This window comes from Colossoma macropomum, unplaced genomic scaffold, assembly GCF_904425465.1.
Source record: "Colossoma macropomum unplaced genomic scaffold, Colossoma_macropomum, whole genome shotgun sequence".
Taxonomy (NCBI): domain Eukaryota; kingdom Metazoa; phylum Chordata; class Actinopteri; order Characiformes; family Serrasalmidae; genus Colossoma; species Colossoma macropomum.
Window position 1 is genome coordinate 29911552 of NW_023494795.1, and position 22189 is coordinate 29933740.

At 38.3% G+C, this 22189-nt stretch overlaps 1 protein-coding gene across 2 annotated transcripts in view; it reads right to left on the reverse strand.

The window, feature by feature from the left end:
* The window catches only part of arid1b (AT rich interactive domain 1B (SWI1-like)), an 89848-nt gene that overhangs the window by 45636 nt on the left and 22023 nt on the right, over positions 1-22189 (reverse strand). For both annotated transcript variants that reach the window (XM_036582144.1, XM_036582145.1), the window contains exon 4: positions 18053-18163. In XM_036582144.1, coding sequence (XP_036438037.1) covers positions 18053-18163 — 111 coding nt within the window. The remainder of the gene's footprint in view (positions 1-18052; positions 18164-22189) is intronic.

Consider the following 22189-nt stretch of genomic DNA (forward strand, 5'->3'; position numbering starts at 1 on the left):
GATCCTGATTGGCTAAAGTTCCTAAATGGATAAACATCCTTATTGTCTGAAGCTCCTGAGTGGCTGAAGGTTTTGACTGAATAAAGATCCTGAGTGGCTGAAGCTCCTAACTGGGCAAAGTTCCAGATTGGTATAAGAGCACCTGACTGGCTGAAGCCCCTCACTGGCTCAAGCTCTTGTCTGTCTCCTTCGGTTAGGACATGGCTATATCACACTTCTGAAAAGGGGTTCTTCAAGGAAGTAAGTAAGGACACTGATTATGTACAGAACAACGATATGCTTAAATAAATGCTTAAATGGCTCTTTGCAGTTCAGAAAACATTTCTTTTTTGAGCTTCCTAATTGTGCTGCCTCCACAAAGTTATGAGGATCAGTTTGTTATACTCTCTATAGTGATAATAATAATAATAATAATAATAATAATAATAATAATAATAATTATTATTATTATTATTATTATTTCTCTGTTGGTCGCAGGTTGCAGAACCTTGTTTGTGACTATACAGAATTCTTTCTGCTAAGAGGTTTAGCTTTTCAAGTTTAATTTGCCATTGGTTAGTTTGGTAAGGGTCAAAGTAGAATTTAGTTCCCGTCACACAAACATTATACATCTTATTGCTCAATTCAGATATTTTGCTCAGATCCGATCTTCCTACCTGGATGCTTCACATTGTGTGTGGCCTTAAGGATCTGGTTGTGCATACTTTATCATTAAGGCTACATTCACAGTAGCAGGTAGAACTGGTCCAAATCCAATTTGGCTGCCTGTGAAAAATCTTATAAAAATCTTTTTACATCACTTTCATATGTGGTCCTAGATTGATTTCACGACACAGGTGTGTTCACACTAGAGACAGATACGCGTCACATACATACACGAATGTGTATAGTGCAGTGAACGCATGGTGAAGAAACAAGAACTCCAATATGACTGTTCATTATGTTTGAGTTGCCACGCACCTACGGCCACTTTGAAAGGATTGTGTTCACACTGCGCTGAAAAAATATTTTGCTACAAAAAAATCTAATCTGCAATGTGAACGCAGCCAAAGTGTTCCTCCCTGCAACTTTTAAAGGACCTTCACTCTCTCTAGGCTGGGCTGCCTACAGAAGCTCAAACTTAGGCGTCAATTAAGAAGCTCCAGTACAGTGAGGTCTGAGGGCAGAAAAAACGCATCAATATGATCTATTCAACCAATTAGAATAGTGAATATAAGCTGAACAGTCGACTGAGAAGAATGTGACTGGGTCATGTTTATGTTTGTGTGCAGACGACTAACGAGATGTTCTGTTATTTATTTGATGAGAAAACGAGAAAAAGAAAGATTTGGGTGAAATACAAAGCGTTGTCTTGTGTTCTTCAGTGTACGCAGAGCTGGAGCTGCGGCTGATTTGATGAGCTGCTGATGAGCGGAGGCTGAATCCCTGCAGAAACAGGAACACGCACTCACGCAGCCTCCATCCATCACTCAGTCCCTCTGGGCCAGACTCAGCCAATAGCTTCGCGGCTTCCCATCCCCCCGACGCCCCCTGCCAACGGCTCAGCCAATAAGATTCCTCGCCCGTCTGCCTCATCAGCACGACCCTAGCTTCTATCTATTTTTTTCCTCTTTTCTCTCGTGCTTTCACTCACTCCCTCGTCTTCCCCTCCCTCCCTTCTCTCTCTCTCTTCTTGTTCCCTCTCACTTTCTCTATCTCTCTTCTCCTTCCCTCCGATTCTCTATCGCTTTCACTCTTTTCCTCATCTTTCCCCCTCCCTCCCCCTTTATTTTTTCTCTCCCCTTTCTCTCCCTATTGACCTTATACCTCTCTCCCTCCCTCCATCGCTCTTCTTTTTCCCCTCTTGTCTCCCTAGCTTCTCTTATTTAGTCTTCCCCCTTCCTCTTGTTCCTTCTTTCCTTCCAAATCTCTCTCTTCTCTTGTCCTCTGTCCGTCTCTCCCTCCTTCCCCATCTCTCTCGTTCCCTTCTCTCTCCATCGCTCTCTTCTTATTCTCTTTCATTCTCCCTCTTGCTCTCCTCTTCCTCTCTTTCCTTTCCTTCCCTCTCGCACTCACTCTCTCCCTCCCTTCCTCAGTTTCTCTCTATCCCTTTCTTCTCTCTCCCTCCCTCCCTCCCTCGCTCTCTCTTCCTCCTTCATTTTCCATGCTCGTCCTAATTACGGCGAACGAGTCGCAGAGCGCAGGGGAGACAGGGAAGAGAAATCAAAGGAGCAAGGGAGCGAAAGAAGAAGAGAGAAGAGAGAAGAAGAGGGATGGATGGAGGACAGGAGGAGGGAGGGTAGGGGGGAAAGAGAGCTGACAGGATCCACAGCAGCCTCCAGGGCTGAACGATAAACAGCACTGCTTTCAAGCTCACACTCGCAGTAAATTAGAACACACACAGTGCAGAGGACAGGCGCGTGAGCGAGAGTGTGTGCTTGGTTTTATCACTTTGTGAGGACTGAATGTCCTCACGATGACAGGACAACATAAAAGTTTTGTCAAGTGAGGAAATTTTCTCGCTCCTCACAAGAAAACATGCCATTTTCACTACAAAAGCAACTTGCGTTGGAAAAATTAAGGAGTAGAAAGATCGCCTTTTGGTTACTGGAGGTTATGTTTTATATTACTCAGCTACAGTAACACAGTCCTCATAAGTATAGCAACACCAAAGTGTGTGTATGTGTGTGTTTGTCTGCCTGGGTGTGTTTCAGCACACAGCTGTGTTCTCTACTGAGAGACAGAAAGAGCGAGAGAGGCGTATAGAGAGAGTGAAAGTGAAGTATAGAGAGAAGGAGGTATAACGAAACAAAGAAAGAGAGAGGTATAGAGAGAGAGAGGGAGAGTGAATGTAGAGGTATAGAGAGATATATGTGTCTGTGCTCATATTCACTGCTCTGCTCTCAAAATAAAGCTGCTCAATATGAACAAATCGTCATCAGATCATGATATTATCGCTAACATCACAGTAAAAGCCTGGCCTACATCATTTTTACCAAATTACTTTGTTCTATCAGACGAATTAGGAAAGCATTTTTATGGAATTTGGATCTTACTGAGGCCGATATCACTGACTGTTTTACTTTTTTCACACTATAATCTATTTATGAAGTGCAGTGAGTGTTACACCGATTAAAACTCTAAATACTGGTTAGAATCTTTATTAGAACATACAACACAGTATTGTGCTGTAAGTCAGAGACCGCCTGTCATTCCTGTCAAAACAGCCATTAAGTATGATAAGATATGGTAAGATATTAATTTCTCAGCACTAGGAAAAAAGCAGAAAACATATATTTAACAGAAAATTACACAGAAGCCTCAACAACTAAATAATAGTTTTCATTACCTACTGTTTCATTATTTACATCTTTCTGGATGTTTTTCCACAGTCCCAAAGTTCAGTCTTAGAGGTTGGTTTAACATTTTCCTTTTTCACACTTCAAGTAAGTAATTATTGAGTCATCAGTCTACAAAATAGACCATAACATTTCCTATTTATAATCTATTATTTTCTCAGTGAGGCTTCTTGACAGCTACACATCCTTTCAGACCCATAGCGCTGAGTTGTCTTCTCACAGTGGAAGGATGGACAGAAACACCTGTGGATGTTTTCAGATCTGAAGCAGCTTGATTTTCTCCTCTCCCTCAAAGATGAAAGCTTTAAGTGCTGTTTATCTGATGGGGACAGTTTTGGTGTCTACTAGGTGGTTGTTAGGAGTCCCATTTTCTCTGTAGCTTTTAATCATCTGTTAACTTCTGTTTTGGAAAATCATGTTTTTTCCATTTATGCTCCTGTGACGTTCTCCTTTCTTATGCAAGGGGATTATCTTTTATCTGATCTCAGAAATATCTGTATTTAATGGCAGTCGTGACTGAAAATGAAATAAATAAACAGCACTGTAGTTACCGTAAAGATAGCTACTGTAAATCATTTAGCACATGCTCTGAATAGGGCCAGACAAAGTCAAAATCATCGTATTTGTTTCTAAATATATTATGGTATCATTAAATCAGATCATTTGCATTGATTACAAAATTACTATTAATAAATTAATGAGTCCATGCTTCCTTAGTGCTGCTAATGAATGGCTTACAAATCTGATTTAGCTTTGTATTGTCATGGTTTTGTTCCATTTTGAAATTGCTCTTAAAATTACACAGTATGAATGTTATCCAAACAGAAACCACATTTTCAGAAAGAAAACCATATGTTCATGGATTTTAAGGACCCAGCCAACGACATGATAGTTAACTGTCGGGTCCTGGATACCACGAGGGTACAAAACAGAATTTAAAACGCAAAAACAAACTGCGTAGTAAGTGGAATGCTGCCATTTTGTGGTCATGACATTACAGACAAAATAATATATTATCTCATTATCTATCAAATATGTTACTAAAATTTTGCTAAAACTTTAATTTTTCTTTTAGAACGTAGCCTAGTTTTGGTGTTTCGTGTAGCATTTTAAACTGGAAACTCAATGTTATGAAGCAACTTTAAACAAAGTGTCAAGTCAAAGTTTGTCTTCAATGCTTTTTACAGCAGGCGTTGTCAGAAAGCAGCTTTACAGAAAATCCAGGTCTGAGCCCCCATGAGCAAGCCAAATGTGACATTAGCAAGGAAACTTCACTAAGAGCAAGAGGAAGAAACTTGAGAGGAACCAGGACTCCAAAGGGGAACCCATCCTCCTCTGGTCGACACCGAATAGCAAAACAATAAAACAACAAGAGCAATATGAAGAGAAAATATATTTTTATAATTAATATACAATTAAAGAAGTAATCAGCCTGTCATTGGACAGAAGTATTTAGATTAACCAATGATACCCAATGACTACTAAAGTGCGCTACTGTTTCGAAGACTGAATAGAATTTTTGCCAGTGTCTGTAAAGCGTGTCAAAAGAATGCATTTGGGGAAGAAGCATGGAGAGCACAACCGAACTAAATCCACAGGTTTTTTTTTTATGATAAATGCAGTTGTTCAGTATTCTACACGTACTGACAATATCCATGATATGCCCAGCATTATACAACACAGTCCCAACGGTGCAATCTGATTGGTTGAGAAGATATTAAAGCTCATTTGATATAATATTCAAGCCTTCCTTGCTTTACTTTTTTCATCTTTTTCAATCAGTTTTAAGGCAGAAATGTTGTTAAAAGCAAAAAAAAAAAAACCACTTAAATGTTGTGTGTTATTCCAAATTGCAAAGTGACTGCAACCAAATCAGAACTGTGATGTTGTCGTAACGGCGCACTCTTCGTTTTCCATTGCAATGACAACAGCATATCACACTGTATTGTCAACTGCATGGTATTTATGCCATTTCACTACTTATTCTTGTACTGCACATTATATTTTTTTGTTGTTTTAGAATATTTTATTATTTATCTTTACTTCTATTTATGCATTTGTAAATAGCATACGGCAATAGTTTTGCTATTGTTTTGCCCTTTACTGTACTTTGTACTGCTGCAATAGAAGACTTTCCCTCTAGGATTAATTAAAAAAGTGATTTTCTATCAACCTGTCCGTCTACCTGTCCGTCTATCCATCTTGCATAGTCCAAAAGATCACATAAGGAAAAGGCAAAAAAGTTTCTTTGTAAATCTAGACCTGTGAGAGTGTTCTCATAGTAACATTCTACAAAGGTTTGCTCAAAACCTTGTTATTCCAAAGAAGACAGAGGTGGAGAACAGTAGCAAGAAAAGGCCAAAATGTGTTAAGCTCCAAAATGAGTTCCAAGAGGTCCAAACCGCATGTTTATTTTATTCTTCCTCTAAAGGAACTCTTTGATAAAATAAATAGAACCCAGAAAAGGCATTCCAAATTCTCTTTAACAGAGGATGATGTAAAAGCCTGCGCTCCACGCAGGGCACAAAACACAGAAGGAGAGAGAGACAGGGAGAGAGAGGAAGAGAGAGAGAGAGAGAGAGAGAGAGAGAGAGAGAGAGAGAGAGAGAGAGAGAAAGAAATAGACCATCAATCACACATACACAGTTCCCCTGTAATGTAAAAGAGGAGCTCTAAGCACCAGGTAAAAAGGATAAAACGTACATCAATTCTCCATGAGCCAAAAATACTCCAGGCACTGAAACAACAAAGCCATATTTGTTCAGAGTGAGAGACGACACAGCGGAGAGAGTTATGAATGAAAAGTGTGTGTGTGTGTACTAGACAGAACAGACTGCTTTAGTCATCCGCCATCACACTGCAATACTCACCTGTTTAAACATATGATTAACAATAAAGTAACAAGCTGAAAACATACCAACATGCAAACATAGATTCCAAAATGCCATTATTTTTTACATGATTTGAAATGGTGAATTAAATGGTCCACAATTAAGTGAAATAAAATTTTCTTACATTAACTTATACTAATGCTAAGAGTGTTTACATAGATCTCCAATAACGTCCGGATTTCTTATGACTGTGACCGTTTATATTTTGCAATATACTGACTAGAGATGGCAGGATCTAACTTTTTGAAACCTTCAGTATTGACCGATACTGATATTGATCTTTGGAAGCTCATTCCAGCCAGGTAGAGCAGAAAAAAATTGCCATTTTTTGTCTTTCTCTGTTTCTGGAAGCAGTATGTCAGAAATTTTTTCTTTTTCTTTTTTTTTTAAATTTAAACTCACTATTTGGATACAGTACCTCAAAATCTCAGGAAAGTAAGAAGAAAAAAAGCCATTATTTCCAAAATGGTCAATCAAGAAAAACTGTCACTATTTCAGGAGTCCATATTTAGAGAAAATAAGTCACTGAGTCAATAGTTCAACAAAAGTCATTATTTTCAAATATCATGCGAATATTTCAAGACAATAAGCAACTATTTTGAGATATTAAGTCAATATTTCATGAAAATAATTCATTAGTGCTAGAGCTTAGCAGACCTCTCTCAGAAACAAGCAGCAAGCCTGCATGTCTCCAACGTCCTAGTAAGAGAGTTTCTTTCTTAAAATCAATATTTTTATTGATTCCCTGCTAAGAAGATGTTAAAAGCAGCTGCAACATAAAGTTTGTTAACCTCTTGGCCGAAACCCTGCAGAGTTTGGTGGTTTTACTCAAATATACCTGAAAGAGCAGGAAAATCACCAAACTGTGCTGGACACTAGCCCCCTGTCCTAAATTGTGATTTGATCTTCAACTAATTAAATTTAAAAAATCTTAATTTTGAAATAACACAGACTGATTTAACCTTATTGAATGGTTTAAACAATTCAGGATATGGCAAAGATGAAAAAGTATGTGACTCCAAAGAATAGGGCCTCTTACGGGAAGAGTTCAATCAAAAAGCAAATGTTTCTAATGCTGAATGAAGTGAACAGGCACTACTTAGCATTATGCAAATACTGCCATGCTAATTTGTGATGAGCTTCCATTCATAGCTATGCATGTTTGGTCAAGCTATTCTTTTAAAAGGTGGGTGAGTCAGATGTTTCAGTCACTTCAGGCTGGCCTGTCACAAAGTGTGGTGAAAAGAGGTTTCAGAGAAGCTCAGAAGAAAAGTTACAATGATTTCAATTGTTTTCAGGATTTCACTGGGTGTCCCACAGAAAAAATCAAAAACTAACCGCTAGTACTTGCAGGCATTGTTCAACTGTGAAAGTTGAGCAGTCTTTAAAAGAAATAAGGGGAAAAAGAACAGTTACATAATTAGAGTTGAAACAATTATTTGACATCAATGATAATCTTGGTGATAAAAAAAGCCAACATATATTTGTGTTGTTGATTTTTCCTGTAAATTTCCACTGATATTTACTTCACAAAACTAAAAGGTTGACAAATTGTATACTGATACATTTGATTTTATACTTGCTTTTGGGTAATTTTCTGTTGAATATATTTTCCTATTTTTTCTTACACTGATAAGTTGTATTTAGTGGTTGTTTTGGCTGGAAATCAAATAAAAAGGTGAACTCTGACTTTGCACAGTATTGTATCACGTAAGACTACATGAATACAGATACAGCCTACTTATACATGAACAGTCTAACAGTAACACCCACACATGCGTGTCTTAAATGAGGTGTCCCTTCAGATAGTGGCCGCTAGAGAAATGAGAGACTGTCTGAAAACAGTGTGAGAGTGACAAGCCTTTCAGAACAAGGCTAAAGGTCAGGACCTCCTCTATGCTGTGGGTCACACAGGTTTGAAACAGAGAGAAAATGAGGTAAAGGGAGAGGTGAGTAATAAATAAAGAGAGACAGAAACAGTGGGGAGTGTAAATGTGTATTCAAATACATTTCCAACCCCCTGCAATGAACCCTTGTTCTCTAAACAAGCTCATGTCATTTCGGAGCTGGTCCTCGATCAGTTGCTGCCAGGGTCAAATGAAGCCTGGATGAAAAATAGAAGTGCAACCAGCATTTTCCAGTTCTGAAATCCCCGAAATCCCCTTCCACTAATTCATCAAAAGGGTCCTTATTCAAATTTTTCTTCTATTTTAAAGTCCACTTGTAACGTTTGTGTGGGTTGTATGTGCCACAAAGTCATAATTCATGGTTATGTGCCCTATGTACACCTTAAAGTTAAAGCCTGTATTGTTATTTGTAATTGTGGTTGAGGTATGTAAATGAGCTCTGTTCTGATTGGCTGCCCTGCATTGTGTCTTGTTCAAAAAACAGTCCAGGCTGAAATGTTAGGAACAAACTGTTAAGTTCAGACTAAAATCATCAGAAAGTGGGATAAAAAACTCCAGCTGAACGTGGGGATCCTTTGGAAGGCTGCGATGATCCTTTTGCTTCCCGACAGCCATGAACAGCACAACATTTAATTGTTTTCCCGACACCTTCCATTCTAATAACTCTGCTACAGACTATCTGCAGGAACAACACTTCAACAGGAGTAGGCAGCTAAACTGTTAAGAGAGTAAATGGGTAGTCATATATAAACGTGTTCATTATTGTGACATCACAACCATTATGACTTTGAAACAGGCCGTTTTCACAGTTTACTTTCTACATACGAAGTGCTCTGAAACTTTAACAATGTTTAGAAACTGCATCAAACCCTAAATTTTAATAATCACAAACCATCAAAAAATGATGCTTCTTTATGTTACAAAAAGCTAATATTTGTGGGCATAGTAAAGAAAATGGGTCTATATAACACTCAAGGAACCCTTTGTATGATTAAAGCGCTCTTCAGATGGATGGAGAATGTCCTATAGACTGTTCTATATAGGACCCTTTTGAAAATGGTTCTATATAGCACCAAACAGTGTTCTTCTTTAGTTACAACATTCTTAAAAAAGATGGCTCTTCTGGGGTTCTTTAATAAAGAAAGAACCCAGTGCATGATTAAAGAGTTCTTTTCATCACAAAAGTGTTCTTCAGATTGATTAAGAATGTGCTGTAGATGGTTCTATATAGAACATATTTAAAAAGGGTTCTATATAGCATCAAAAAGTGTTCTTCTGTTGTTATGTTGTCAAGCTTGTAACAATAGAAGACCTTTTTTTGGTGCTATACAGAAACCTTTTCAAAAAGGTTCTATATAGAACCATCTACAGCACATTCTCCATCAATCTGAATAACCCTTGTCTTTACTAAAGAACCCTTGAAGAATCATCTCTTTTAAGGGTATATGGCTAATCAAGCCCACAACATTAGACTGTTCAAAATAGAGAGACCAAGCAATGAAGAGGGACGGGGAGAGAAGACAAAAGCAGTAGTAAGAACAAACATAGAGGAAACAAGAGAGAAAAACAGGAAAAAACAACCCCGTACCACTGACTGTTCAAGTCAGGCAAATATATTGATGGCTTTTGTTGGTAGTTGTGTAGAACTTCAATCTACCAGTCGCTGGGACATAATAATGAGTTTGACTTTCTATTTGGCTGTGGAAGACACTGACCTGCAGCACTCTGCTTTATGAAGCTCATGAGTGGAACATAAAGCACCCAGAGACACCAGGCCCTGACAAAATGCAAATGCAGTTAGTGCTGAGAGTGTAATTCTGAGAGAATGACACAGTCAGTCAGAGAGACAGGCTGGCTGCCTCTCTACTAAATTAACAGCTGTAGCCTGAAGGTCCAACTCGCAAGGTACTTCGTATATAAGAGAAGGAGAAGAACTATGGAGCTTTCTCATGTGTGCTTTTACATGTAGGTGGGCAATATGACAAAACACTATTAATATCATGATAAATTATGTCACAATATGCTTTTCTGAGTATGTGATGGGTATCATCAGTATGTCTAGAACACTGAACATCTGGATCTGATAGATCATAAAAAAAAATACAGATTTAAACCAAGATAGCAAGTTTTTTGGAAAACTGTTTCGACCAATAACTGACTGTCTTTGTTAACAGACAAGCCTAAAATCAAAGACCTATTAAAACATCAGCTATAAAACTGACACTTCTGCTGTAAATACTTGACATACCAACATTGCTGTCTGTTTAAAGTTTCCTAAAGACCACCTGGATAAGCCAGAAGCCTACTAAATAATATTATGTAGACAGATAAGGCAAAAATAGATCTTCATGGCTTAAATGACAACTGTTATGTTTGTCAAAAACCCAACACTGCATTCCAGAATAAAAACTTCAACCCAACTCTGAAATACGGTGGTGGCAGTATCATGGTTTAATGCTATGCTGGTGCTATTCCTCCAAGTCAATTTGCAGGGCTGATCAACAGTTATAGGGACCATGTGGTTGAAGCCACTGAGCAGTCAAAGAGGTCACACCAGTTACTGAAAGCAGAGGTTCATATACTTTTGTCAATTAATAAAATGTTTTTATGGCATATTCAGTGAAAATACAAGTAATGATACTCACTTAGAATAACAAATCAGATTATTAGTAGCTTATATTCAAAATATTGTGCAGAAGTCTTAAAAATCAGATAAAAAGATAGGTAAAGCTATTTATCTGGGCAAAAAACACTAACATTAGGACAAATGCAAATGAACAACACATTGTGATTTGATGTGTGTTAGTTTAACCATTTCCAAATCTATCCTTGAGGATGTCCACTACTTACAGTTACCATCCAGTGCCTAATTTTTCTAATCAATCCTTTGTTAAGTTAAATCAGGTGATGCTAATGGAATTTAACACAACCGTGGGATGGCTGGAGTAACGTGTCCTTCTAATTGTATTCTTCTAACTAATATATTAATGCTTCTTTTAAAAAACAAAAAATTACATTTTACTGTATTTATGTTTCTTTGTATTTATTCTAATGTTATACTGTATTTTACAGGGAAAAACACATAATGCAGATATGATTTGTTTTAAACAAATTTCCTGGCTGCCTAAGACTTTTGCACAAATATCAGTTCATTTTCAGCTTATACGTAGCTTTTTATGGAGAAAAATGCACTTTATCTACCACAAACAAGTGTGGTGTTATTTCAGCAGTGGTCCTACTGGGTTCAAATTCTAAGGATCCACTTAAGCATGGCGAGGCACAATGAGGTCAGCTTTGTTTTCTTTGAACTTCCTGAGTCAGATTTTTATGAAGTCTTATGAGGAGTGGTGAACTAGCTCAAAATCTTACACTGTAACACTTTACAGAAGCCTGTAAATATTGTATGAGCTGTTAGGGGATGCACACAAGGGACAACAGCAGAGAGAAGAAGAAAATACCCCAAGCATCAGTTCTGAGGACGCTTTTGGTGTGTTGAAGCAGCATGGACTGTACTGGATATAGCTGATCAGATGGTGGTGAAAATAACAGGAGTTACTGTGCTATTCATTGTATGAAAATCACTAACGCCAAGATGTTTGGTTAAATATGATTAAAACATGAAAAAAGGGCTTCGAATTACTGATTTGTATTGTGGATTGTATTATGGGAAGATTATTCTGTTTATGGTGTACATGAAAATACAGTAGGGACCATCAGGGCCTTCTTGCTGTGAGGTGACAGCACTACCCGCTGCACCACCAGGCCGCCCTCATGAAACTTAACAGAAAATTATCCAACAAGGACTTTTTTCTCTGTAGTATCTAGGTAGATATAGCCAAGCAAGTTCTCTCATTGGTTAGGACTTAAGGAGCTGAACTGAAGGCCAAACATGTCTGATTAACCATAGACATAACTAAGAACTGACAGGGGAAATCAACCAAACATGTTTTGATTTACAAGAGGTGATTGGTTTTGAAAAAACAATCTATCTTAGGACTTTTGGAAGTTCTAGATACGCCACTGACCATAATATGAGTAAATAAGTGGTCTAACCAGGTTTCAGTCAGTTTCAGTCAGTGGCAGATCTTTGGAAGGAACCTTTACTGAAAGCGTCACTGTAAAACATGGAATGTATTTTATAAGCTTCAAATGTCTATTTTTAATCTAAAACAGTCAAAAAATGTTAATGTGAATTGTGAGTTCTAACATACTCATATAATCCCATAGGGGTTCTAGCAAACATGGAATTATCATCTATGTGTTTTTTTCCTTGTTTTTGACAGGATTTTGACATTTATGGCCTGAACTGAAGGCCTATCTCTAAAAGCCATGGTTTGCCACTGTGAAAATAGTATATAATGTCTTGTACCTTCCACTTTGAACATGGTCTAACTATTAAAAGACATATTTAAAATTGTCACAAAGCATGTACTGACCATGTGTTATGTCTCTCATGGTGCAATCTTCTCTATGGCTGTAACGGTCTGGGCTCAATACCACTGAAGCTTGTGTGGAATCCCTGGTGGATTTTCCTGGTGAAGCTCTATGACCTGACGCCTGCTGCTCAAGCCAAGAACGCAGAGGAGCAGATGGTACTGTACCAGCTCTCTCATGTACAGCAGAATGCAAGCGTTAGCACTGCCAATCACCCTGAAAGCCCATGTGCCATTTAGCCAGATGAGAGGTCATCTCAACAAACTTCAGTGAAGTCCTTGGAGTTCTCTTCTCTCTCTGGCTGTCCGCAGCCCATGTTAAAATTTAAGACCTTGCGCAGACTCACCCAACATTCTAATGCTGGCAGTCGACTTTACATTGTTCCAGAATCAGAAGAAGAACGGACATGCCAGAAAAAACAGTGCAACTGAGGTGAACATTCTAGAACACTATGAGGGAGATGAGGGAGAACATGGTAGAACCACATAAATGAGGAAGAACATTCTAAAACAATGTGGACAGGGAACAGGGAGAGCTTTCTAGGACAAAGTGATTGATGGATGAATATTCATGAGTCATGTGAATGGAGACGAGTGTTCTTGAACAGTATGAATGATGCACAGAATCCTAGAACAGTTTGAAAGGGAAAAACTTTCTAGAACAGTGTGAATGGATAGTACATTCTAGAAAGATGTGAACAGAAATCATTCTAGAATAGGGATTGCAGAGGATCATACAGTACACCTCAATAACAGTGTGAATGAGGAAACACTAAAACAGCATGAATCGAGAAGATCATTCTAGAACAGCGTGAATCGAGATTATTGATGGATGGGAGAGAACATTCTAAACCTGTGTTAAAGGGGAGAGCATTCTAGAAAAGTTTGAATAGGGATAACATTCTAGAACATTAACAAGCATTCTATAACATTCACATTCAAACATTTAAATGCTCTAGAACAGCATGAATGCAGGAGATCAATTTAGAACAGTGTGAACAGGGTAGAACAATCTAAACCACTGTGACTGGGGAGAACATTCAAGAACAATGCGGCAAAAGAGAGTATTCTAGAACAGCATGATTGGGAGAGAACATTCTAGAACAATGTAAACAGCAGAATTTTCTAAAATAACGTGAAAGGGGAAGAACACTAAAGAACAGACTGGGGGGAAACATTCAAGAACAGTGTGAATGAGGTAGAATATTCCAAAGCAGAGTGAAGGAGAAGAGCACTCAAAAACAGACTGGGGAACGGGAGGAGGCGTTCAAGAACAGCATGAATAGGGGAGAACATTCTAGAACACTGTGCTTGGCTTTTACCATTTAATATTCTCTACATTTTATATTCTGGTCATGGTAACAGATTTTATTCACGTGTTGTTGTCTACGCTAATATTGGATAATTTATTTTATCTTATGGTAACATCAGCAGTGACTTCATGTTTCAGAAAATGTGTTATATACTTATTCAGACATGTACAGAAAAGCCTGTCAGTTTGAGTTACCTCTCAGTTCAGCTCAACCGGCCTCGGCCTGGTCTCTACACGGTGATAACGCTGGATCAAACATTGGAATAATCCTTAAAGGGGACTTCAACAAACAGCTCGGATACCTGAAACCCTTACTGACCAACACAGACTCCACCAGAAAAAAAACACTCAATGTATTCCTTTTTTGCAGCAAAGATATTAGATAAGGATCCCAGCACATCTTTCACAATACGTTTCAAAAGCGCTCTCCACATCCATCAGGAGGTCAGCGTCTCCAGGGAGGGCATCCTCCAACACTGAATAACTTCACACTGACACCAGGGCGAGCTTTGAGCCTTTCAAAAATAAACCGCAAATTGCTGTTCAAAAGACTTTTACACATCACGGCTCCAGCAGATCAGGCTTCCTCTGGGGCCTGCCAGCCTCGATGAGGTGGATTACGTTTCATGTTTTATTTTGTTTTTATTCTTTCCCCCCTCTCAAATCATGGGGATTCCTCAGGTCTGAACAAAGAGCCCAGGGGCAGCAGCATTTATAGAATAAAAGAAACGTACACATGAAAAGTATGCTTGTTTTAGATGAACAAATGTAAAGAATTTGTTTCCTCCACAAAGAATGTACAGATGCTCTTTCCCTTACTAATTCATGCCCATAGAAGAAGAATATATGCAATTTTCTTCCGCTAGAGCTGCTCTGCAGTGCAGAAACCCATGATTTTCCATTCATAAAGAAAAAAAAAAACAAACAGTTTGCTGATTATAAATTCCATTAGAAGAATAATTTGATGAGACATCAATAGAAGCCCTATGCACATCCATGAGTGGGCTGATACTCGACGTGTCTCCATGGCAACGCCGTCAGCAGCACCCAGACTTCAAAAGACTGAGCTCAGACTTCAGAGGGAGAGCTGAGGGAAGACTCACTGCATGCGGACACGCTTAAGTGACAGCCACAACAATAACACTAGCCTTCTTCTATTTAGCAGCAAGAAATCAGAGCTTCACAATTGTCTCACTATTCCAGTATGAAGACCAGGAGAGAGAGAGAGAGACAGAGAGAGAAAGAGAGAGAGAGAGAGAGAGAGAGAGAGAGAGAGAGAGAGAGAGAGAGAGAGAGAGACTGCCAATGAGCTCAGAATAACATGCTGATAAACCAGTTGATAAATATTCAGTCTTTATGCAGCTCAAGCCTTTACTGTTTTACCACAGAGCTTCTGTACATAAACAGTCGCTTTCAGTAACACTTCAGGTCTGTAGTAGCTTCACTGTTCACAATATGAGTCACAGGATTCTGAACGTTAGCCACAGATAGCTAGCAAAACACACACACTCACACTTTCCCGTTTCACTCCTCCTTCTTCTTCTTGGAAGCGTTCACTGGGCCAATGGGCCAGAGTGACACAGACAGGGATTTAAAAATAGCTCAGCAGAAAAAACCCACAGTATTAAAACAAAGTAGCTCTATGGTAAAGCACCACGGTGGAAACAGCAGGAAAACTCAGGTTAAACCACTATCCAGTGGGTGGACAGTAGGCAATATGGCAAATATTTAATATTACATTTTTTGATGCTGCGAAAAATTTTTAGGCCAACAATAAATTAAAAAAAAAAGAAAAAACACTTTACATGACGATTTTAATGGTAATTAAATTAGCATCAGTGATTAAAAACACTGTTTCCTTCGCTCTCCGCAGTGCAGACGCATTCAAACAGTGTGAGCAGCAAAAGATCAACAGTAAAACTGTTCCGCTATCTATGAAGGGACATTAGACAAATGAACTATAATTTCTGTTAATGTTGAGTATACAGAGGGGGGGCACAACGACCTTCTTTGTCTCGAGGACATCTGATTTTGTGGCACATACAGAAAACCTACGTATTGTAAGAATTTTATTTTATGTACACTGCTTTTGTTTATTGTCAGCTTTTTCGGTTTTTAGGCCAGTGCATCTTGAATTTCGGTTTCCATTTCAGCCAAGAAATTTCATTTCAGTGCATCACTAATGTAAAAGGCAGGAAAACATGTCAAGCCGTGATTGACTGATTGACTGCCTAAAGCTCAGAGCTCAGAGCTGCACACTGCTAGCCAGTCGCCCAGTTGAAAGTATTTTTTTTGGTCAGTGCTTGCTTAATACAATGAAATCATGATTTTCTTGACTAGCTAACTGTACCATTAGAGTCAAACTGTGAACCCTGAAGTTTACAATGTACAATCCAAGACATTTTGAACTAGTAGTGCCTTATTTAAAATGTCATTACAAACCATGAGTACAATTTTTTAAAATTGAATGCTTTCCATCCTGCACTACTATCTAATTAAGTGGGGTCAACTAGGCTCTCTCTCTTTTGAATATTTTGCATCACTGGGACTCAAACTCTTGCCAAGAACAGAATGAAACCTTAAACATCTATGCCACTTTTGTGTCTGTGACAGTGTTGTGGTAATGAGGATACCTCAGAAAGCTTAATGTGCTTACAGTGGCATTTACGTTGTACTTGACCAGGTAGGGAATTGAACAGAGTGCACAAAGTTAAATACTACACTACACCAACTGTAGTGTTGGTAAACACATACACAGCAAGTGGACCAAGACGAAATCCCTCACACTTATAGCTAAAGCGCTACTGGAATGACCAGAAAGGAAGAAAATGCAGCTTCAGATTTAAAACAATCAAAATAGACTTGTACAGGCCAGACAGAATTCAACTGATGAAAATCTCTGATATGTGAGAACGTTATAAAACCAGAAAGTTTTCTAAATGGTTCTTGGCTTAGACATATCTTTAACTGGCACAGAACAGTTATAGTATGTGGAGGTTCTTCTAAAAAGGTTTCTCACACTCACACAAGCTCTTAACAACAACATTTCTTTAAAGAATCATCCAATGAAATGTCAGGCAAGACACTCAAGTGCAATTATTTTCACCTGTTAGTGCAATGTGGGTGCAATGTCTGCACTGGCTGTATTCTCACAAATGAAATCTACCAGTTCTGCTCTCTAGAACAGAAGTGTAAACTGCATGTGCTGCGATGAGTCTGATAGGCTCAGAGGGTCCATGAGCCCATTAAGACTGACAGGCTGATCGTCCAATGGCGCTCTGACAGCTCAGTGGAGAGCAGAGCGAGCGGAGGAAGTGGTGCAGTCAGAGAGGAATGCACAGCCTCTCTCTTTCTTTCCTTCTTCCTCTCGTTTACTCCATTTACACATGAGCTGAAAAAGAGCATTTCTTCAGCACATTTCTGGTCAGAAACAAAGTTGCTGGGTGTGAGAACGTCCCCCCAGCACTGCTTTTTTTAAAATAACGACAACCAGTAATGACTATATTACGATGTGGCTGTTAAGCCCTTAGATGTTTAGAGTTATTATTGTTATACTTTCCAGAAGCAATGTATACAGATTACATAGTTAATTACATAATAAATTACATTTACATTCAGTTTACATTCTGTATTAAGTTCTAGTTTGCACTTCTGACAAAAATGTGGCAAAAATGTAAACAAGACAATGCATAAAACTAAAACTTTTCATCAAATGTAGACCATAATAAAATATCTCCTTTTCTACATACAAACACAAATGTTATATATAAAAATTATAACCCGCTTTCTCTGGCAATTGTGCTTCTCGTAGCACTGCGGAACCTGGCGCTTGATTCATAGTGCGGAGCAGGCTGGATTTAAGCCTTGGGACCATTAGAGATTCTTTTTTTGTCAGCGAGTTTTTGACAGCTGACACAAATAACACACTGATGCTTATTCTCCATGAAAGGCTGAGAGGCTGTCAATGATGAAAAAACCCTTAGTGATATTTCCTTTTAAAATACCAAATGTGCCATTGGACCGGAGGCCTGTCAGTCTGTGAGGGTTCAGAGTCCCTCTCGAGCTTTTCAGACACCATCTGTACACAAATATACATAAAACGATAAACAGATCCATAAATAATCAAAAAATTCTACAGAACCCAGTGTATACAATCTCTGTGAGAACTCACTGGAAGGCTGGATGGCCGATCTTGCTGGTTCAGACCCATCTCATCATGGTTTGGCTTCCCAGGAGTCATAGCAGGCTGGCCACGGCTGCCATAACCCTCCTGTGGAGCGTCCTTAAGAGAGAGAGACGGAGAAAAAGAGAGACAGAGATAAAGAGAGATTTCCGTATAGCCTGCTGATATCTTAAAGCAGAACTCCACCAATTTTTACAAAAACCCTTCATAATTCTACAGAACCTTACTGAGAACCTTACTTGCTGCCTCTAAAAGCTCCCTTACAGAAAGTTATTACATGAAATGAAATGAATATGATGAATGCGCTGAAGACACATGAAATGTGTCATTTTAAGAAAGTTTTGGCCTCAGGTTTATTTTTTTTAAATGAATGCAGCATGAAGAGGTAAGGTAAGATATTTCGCAAAGATTTAACACTATTTTACCATCTTCAACATCACATATAAAACTGGTGGCTTTGGATAGTAAATAAAATGACTATACTTCTGTTGTAGGCATTGTAACCCCTGGTTCCTTTCACCACCACCGTCTGAGTCATTGCATTTTTCTACAATGAACCATTTCACATCAAACCACTCTGAATACCTTTATTTACATCTCAACAACATGTTTTTTGAAAAATAGGTGAAATTTCCCTTTAAAGAAATGTAAGATATCAAAACATTTCATTTCATAGTTAAGCAACAGGTTATAATTATGCAATAAGACACCAGAGGTCATGCTATACTATAAGATATTGGCACAGGTGTGCTGTGGTCATTGCACAAGACCACAGGCAGAATAGATCAGCACAACAGTGCCAATCTCATGGTATACCCCTATGTATAATTGTGATTATAACACGGATTATACAAATTACCGCAAACACTAATAACTAGGTTTACATTCAGCAAAGAAAGACAGTTCTGATCTAGCACTGCTGCATATAAATACTACAAAATGAAGCATCACAAAGCAAAACCTTGAGAATTTGTACTTTGGAAAGGTCAAGAGTTCTTGTCAGAACATGTAAACAGAAATGTAAACATGACTGTGACTAACAACTTTGGAAAATAGTAAAATAAGTGTGGTCAGTTTAAATAAATACAATCAGGCGATTATGTAATAATAGGCCTACAGCTGGTAACATGTCTACTGCTGATATATTATGCACATCTGGAAAACAGCTTCATCTAATCCTAGAAGGAATATGCTGCTGCCTCATAAGCTGATCACATTTCCTCAGGCAGACAAATACTCAAACTTCAATATGTGCTTTGTAGGGATGCATCGTTATGGGAATTGTATGCTGATGATGATATCTGATATTTTTCATTTAAATCTGTCGATACCGATACTTAAACATTCACAAAATGTAAAAATTGGGACTAGATCCACTTGAATTAGCATGACAGAGAAATATAACATTTATTTCTGTAGGGTTAGAAAAACAAAAAAAATACTTTAGCACAGCATGCCAGCATAACCTAAAAGTTCTGCTCTTCTGGGCCCGTATTACAGAAACCTCTTATATTTTGTCCCAAATAAAGATTTAGTAAGGACAAATTCGTGTTTGTATCCTTAATTTAGAAATTACATCTTACCCTGCAGAATCTTATATCAAGTTAGGAAATCCTATACTACTTCATGGAGGCTGATAAAGATTATGTTACCAAACATTTGAGAATACACACATAGCTGAAATGTGAACATGTAAACAAAGCAACATAACGTAAGTTAGTTAGCTAGACATCTACCGTTACCAATGTAAAAAAAATGGCAAAACAAAACTCAAGTGCGATAAACTAGAAGTGTGACAGCAGCCCTTGCTGTTTAACAGGGTGTTGCTGCTGCAGTTTCAGTTTTTGTCTCCTCATTATTCAACCCTATCACTCCAATATTTTATCTCTTAGGTTTAACGTGTCTGCAGGATGTTTTTAACTGCTGAGTTAGAAAAACCCAACAATCTCACAAAAGGAATTTCTGTTTTACTATGATGAATAAATGTAATGGCATCATACTAGTTACAGTGAACTTGATATGGTGTCTGTCACAGCTGCTAAATAACAATACAAACGGAAGGTTAAACAGACGTTAGAACACTGTAGGAGTTATCCCGGAGTTAGGACAGCGTATAGGAAAATCTGTATGGTTATGAGGCTTCCGTAATACTCTTATCTGAAGTTAATGGATAAGATTATGTACTTATGAACTGCTATTCTGTAACAGCCATTGTCTTAAATTCAGTCCTAACTAAAGCTGTAATATGACCCAGTTAAAAAAAAACAACATTACATACTGATTGAAATCTCTGTCAAATCTAAACGTCTGTCCAATGATGGCATTTTTAAGCCAGTATTGGCCAGTATTATTTTGACTCCCATATCATAGAGCATCAGTAGTGCTCTTTAAGATGGCCACATGCTCCACTCTTGTATAACTCATTCAAAAGAAGAGAGCAGAGTGAAAAGGTAGAGTGGAGAAAGGGAGGGTGCAGAGTAGTGGAGGGAAAAAAATTCCAAGCGTACCACAGTCTGACATTTATTTAGAGACACGTGTATGTGTGTAGACGAGTGCCGTGATAACTGGGTCATGGCCAGGTCACACCCACAGGCTGCTGTTTACAGTCCGGCCATGACATCATGACTGCAGCGTGCTTAGAGGGAAAGAGAACAGCTGCTTCTCCCCTGATATACAGAGAGAGAGAGAGAGAGTGAGAGAGAGAGAGAGAGAGAGAGAGAGAGAGAGAGAGAGAGAGAGAAAGAAAGAGAGAGAGAGAAAGGGGGAGAAAGATGGAGAGAGCAAGAGAGAGACAAAGACAGCATGAGAGGAAAAAAACAGAAAAGAGAGAAGAGGACAGAGTAAGAGAGAGATAGAGAGAGACAGAGTAAAGAGAGAGAAAAGAGAGAAGAGAGAGCAAAGAAGGAAGACAGAAGAGAGACAGACACAGGGTGCGAAAGAAAGAGAGAGAGAGCGCAAGAGAGAAAAAGACAGACAGAAAGAGAGACTTAAATGCGGGGATTGAAGGCCTCAGTAGAAAAGTATGCACTGTGTGAGAGGCCTCGCGCCTCCCTCCACTCAACAGATGTGCTCTCTCACTAGGGATCAGTAAGTCCACCGATTTTCTTCTCGATCTGAGGCCAAATGTACAAACATATAAGACTTTTATTTTGAAGAGGGTATTAAAACTTGCAGAAGCATTAGTGTTGGTATCAGATAATAGCTTTGGCAATACACTTACAAATAAAGGTGATGAAAATGTTCTATGGGTGTAATATTAAGGTAACACAACTCAAATGTTCTTTAGGGAGACAAAAGTGTTTCTCCTAAAGAACCCTTTTTGGCACCTTCTTTTTTAAAAGTATAACACCAAGGCGAGCCTGACACCAACATGAACACATTAAAAAGTCTTCTTTTGCACATAAAAAGTAGAAATCTGATTTATTTTCTACTGATATACTGTGGTCTGAAAAATGCTTTTCTAAATTAATAAATCTAAGAATTACATTATCGGCACTACAATTTGAGTAAATAATAAAAACATACATTTTAATGTGCATTTCAGAATATTTTAGTATTTGGTTTGTCTGCCTTTTGTTTTAATGGTCATGTGCACTCAGGCTGCATGGACTTCACAAGCCTCTGCTGAGTAGATAAAATCCACCTGAGAGTCGTCTGAACAGGAGCTTCAATGGAAGAGAGAAGACTAAAACACATCTGACCTTTTTGTGCAAAAAGTTCATCATGGTCAGTGTCACAAAATTGCCTACATTTAAACAGTGAAGACTCTTCAATGTTTCTTTGTTTTAAAATGTTGTTTATTTCCAGCTTTAAATAGAAGAAATCTCAGATTGTCAACGTGGTCTCAGACTTTGTGCCATCATTTTTGCACAGGCTAAATTTTATGTTCTGTTTTTCACATATTTCACTTCACAGAAGATAAATATTAAAATTACTGATAAAAGAAAACATGATTTTATATAAGGATCAATTTTCAAAAGAAAACATCAGGACTAGATATCGTAACACTTCAGCCCTACTGATCACTTTTACCTTTTGGTTCTATCTTCGTATCTAACTGTCTGTGTGTTCTGTAACCTGCGCCTGCAGTTTGGCTTGTGGCTTAGCACCACCGAAGAGCAATAA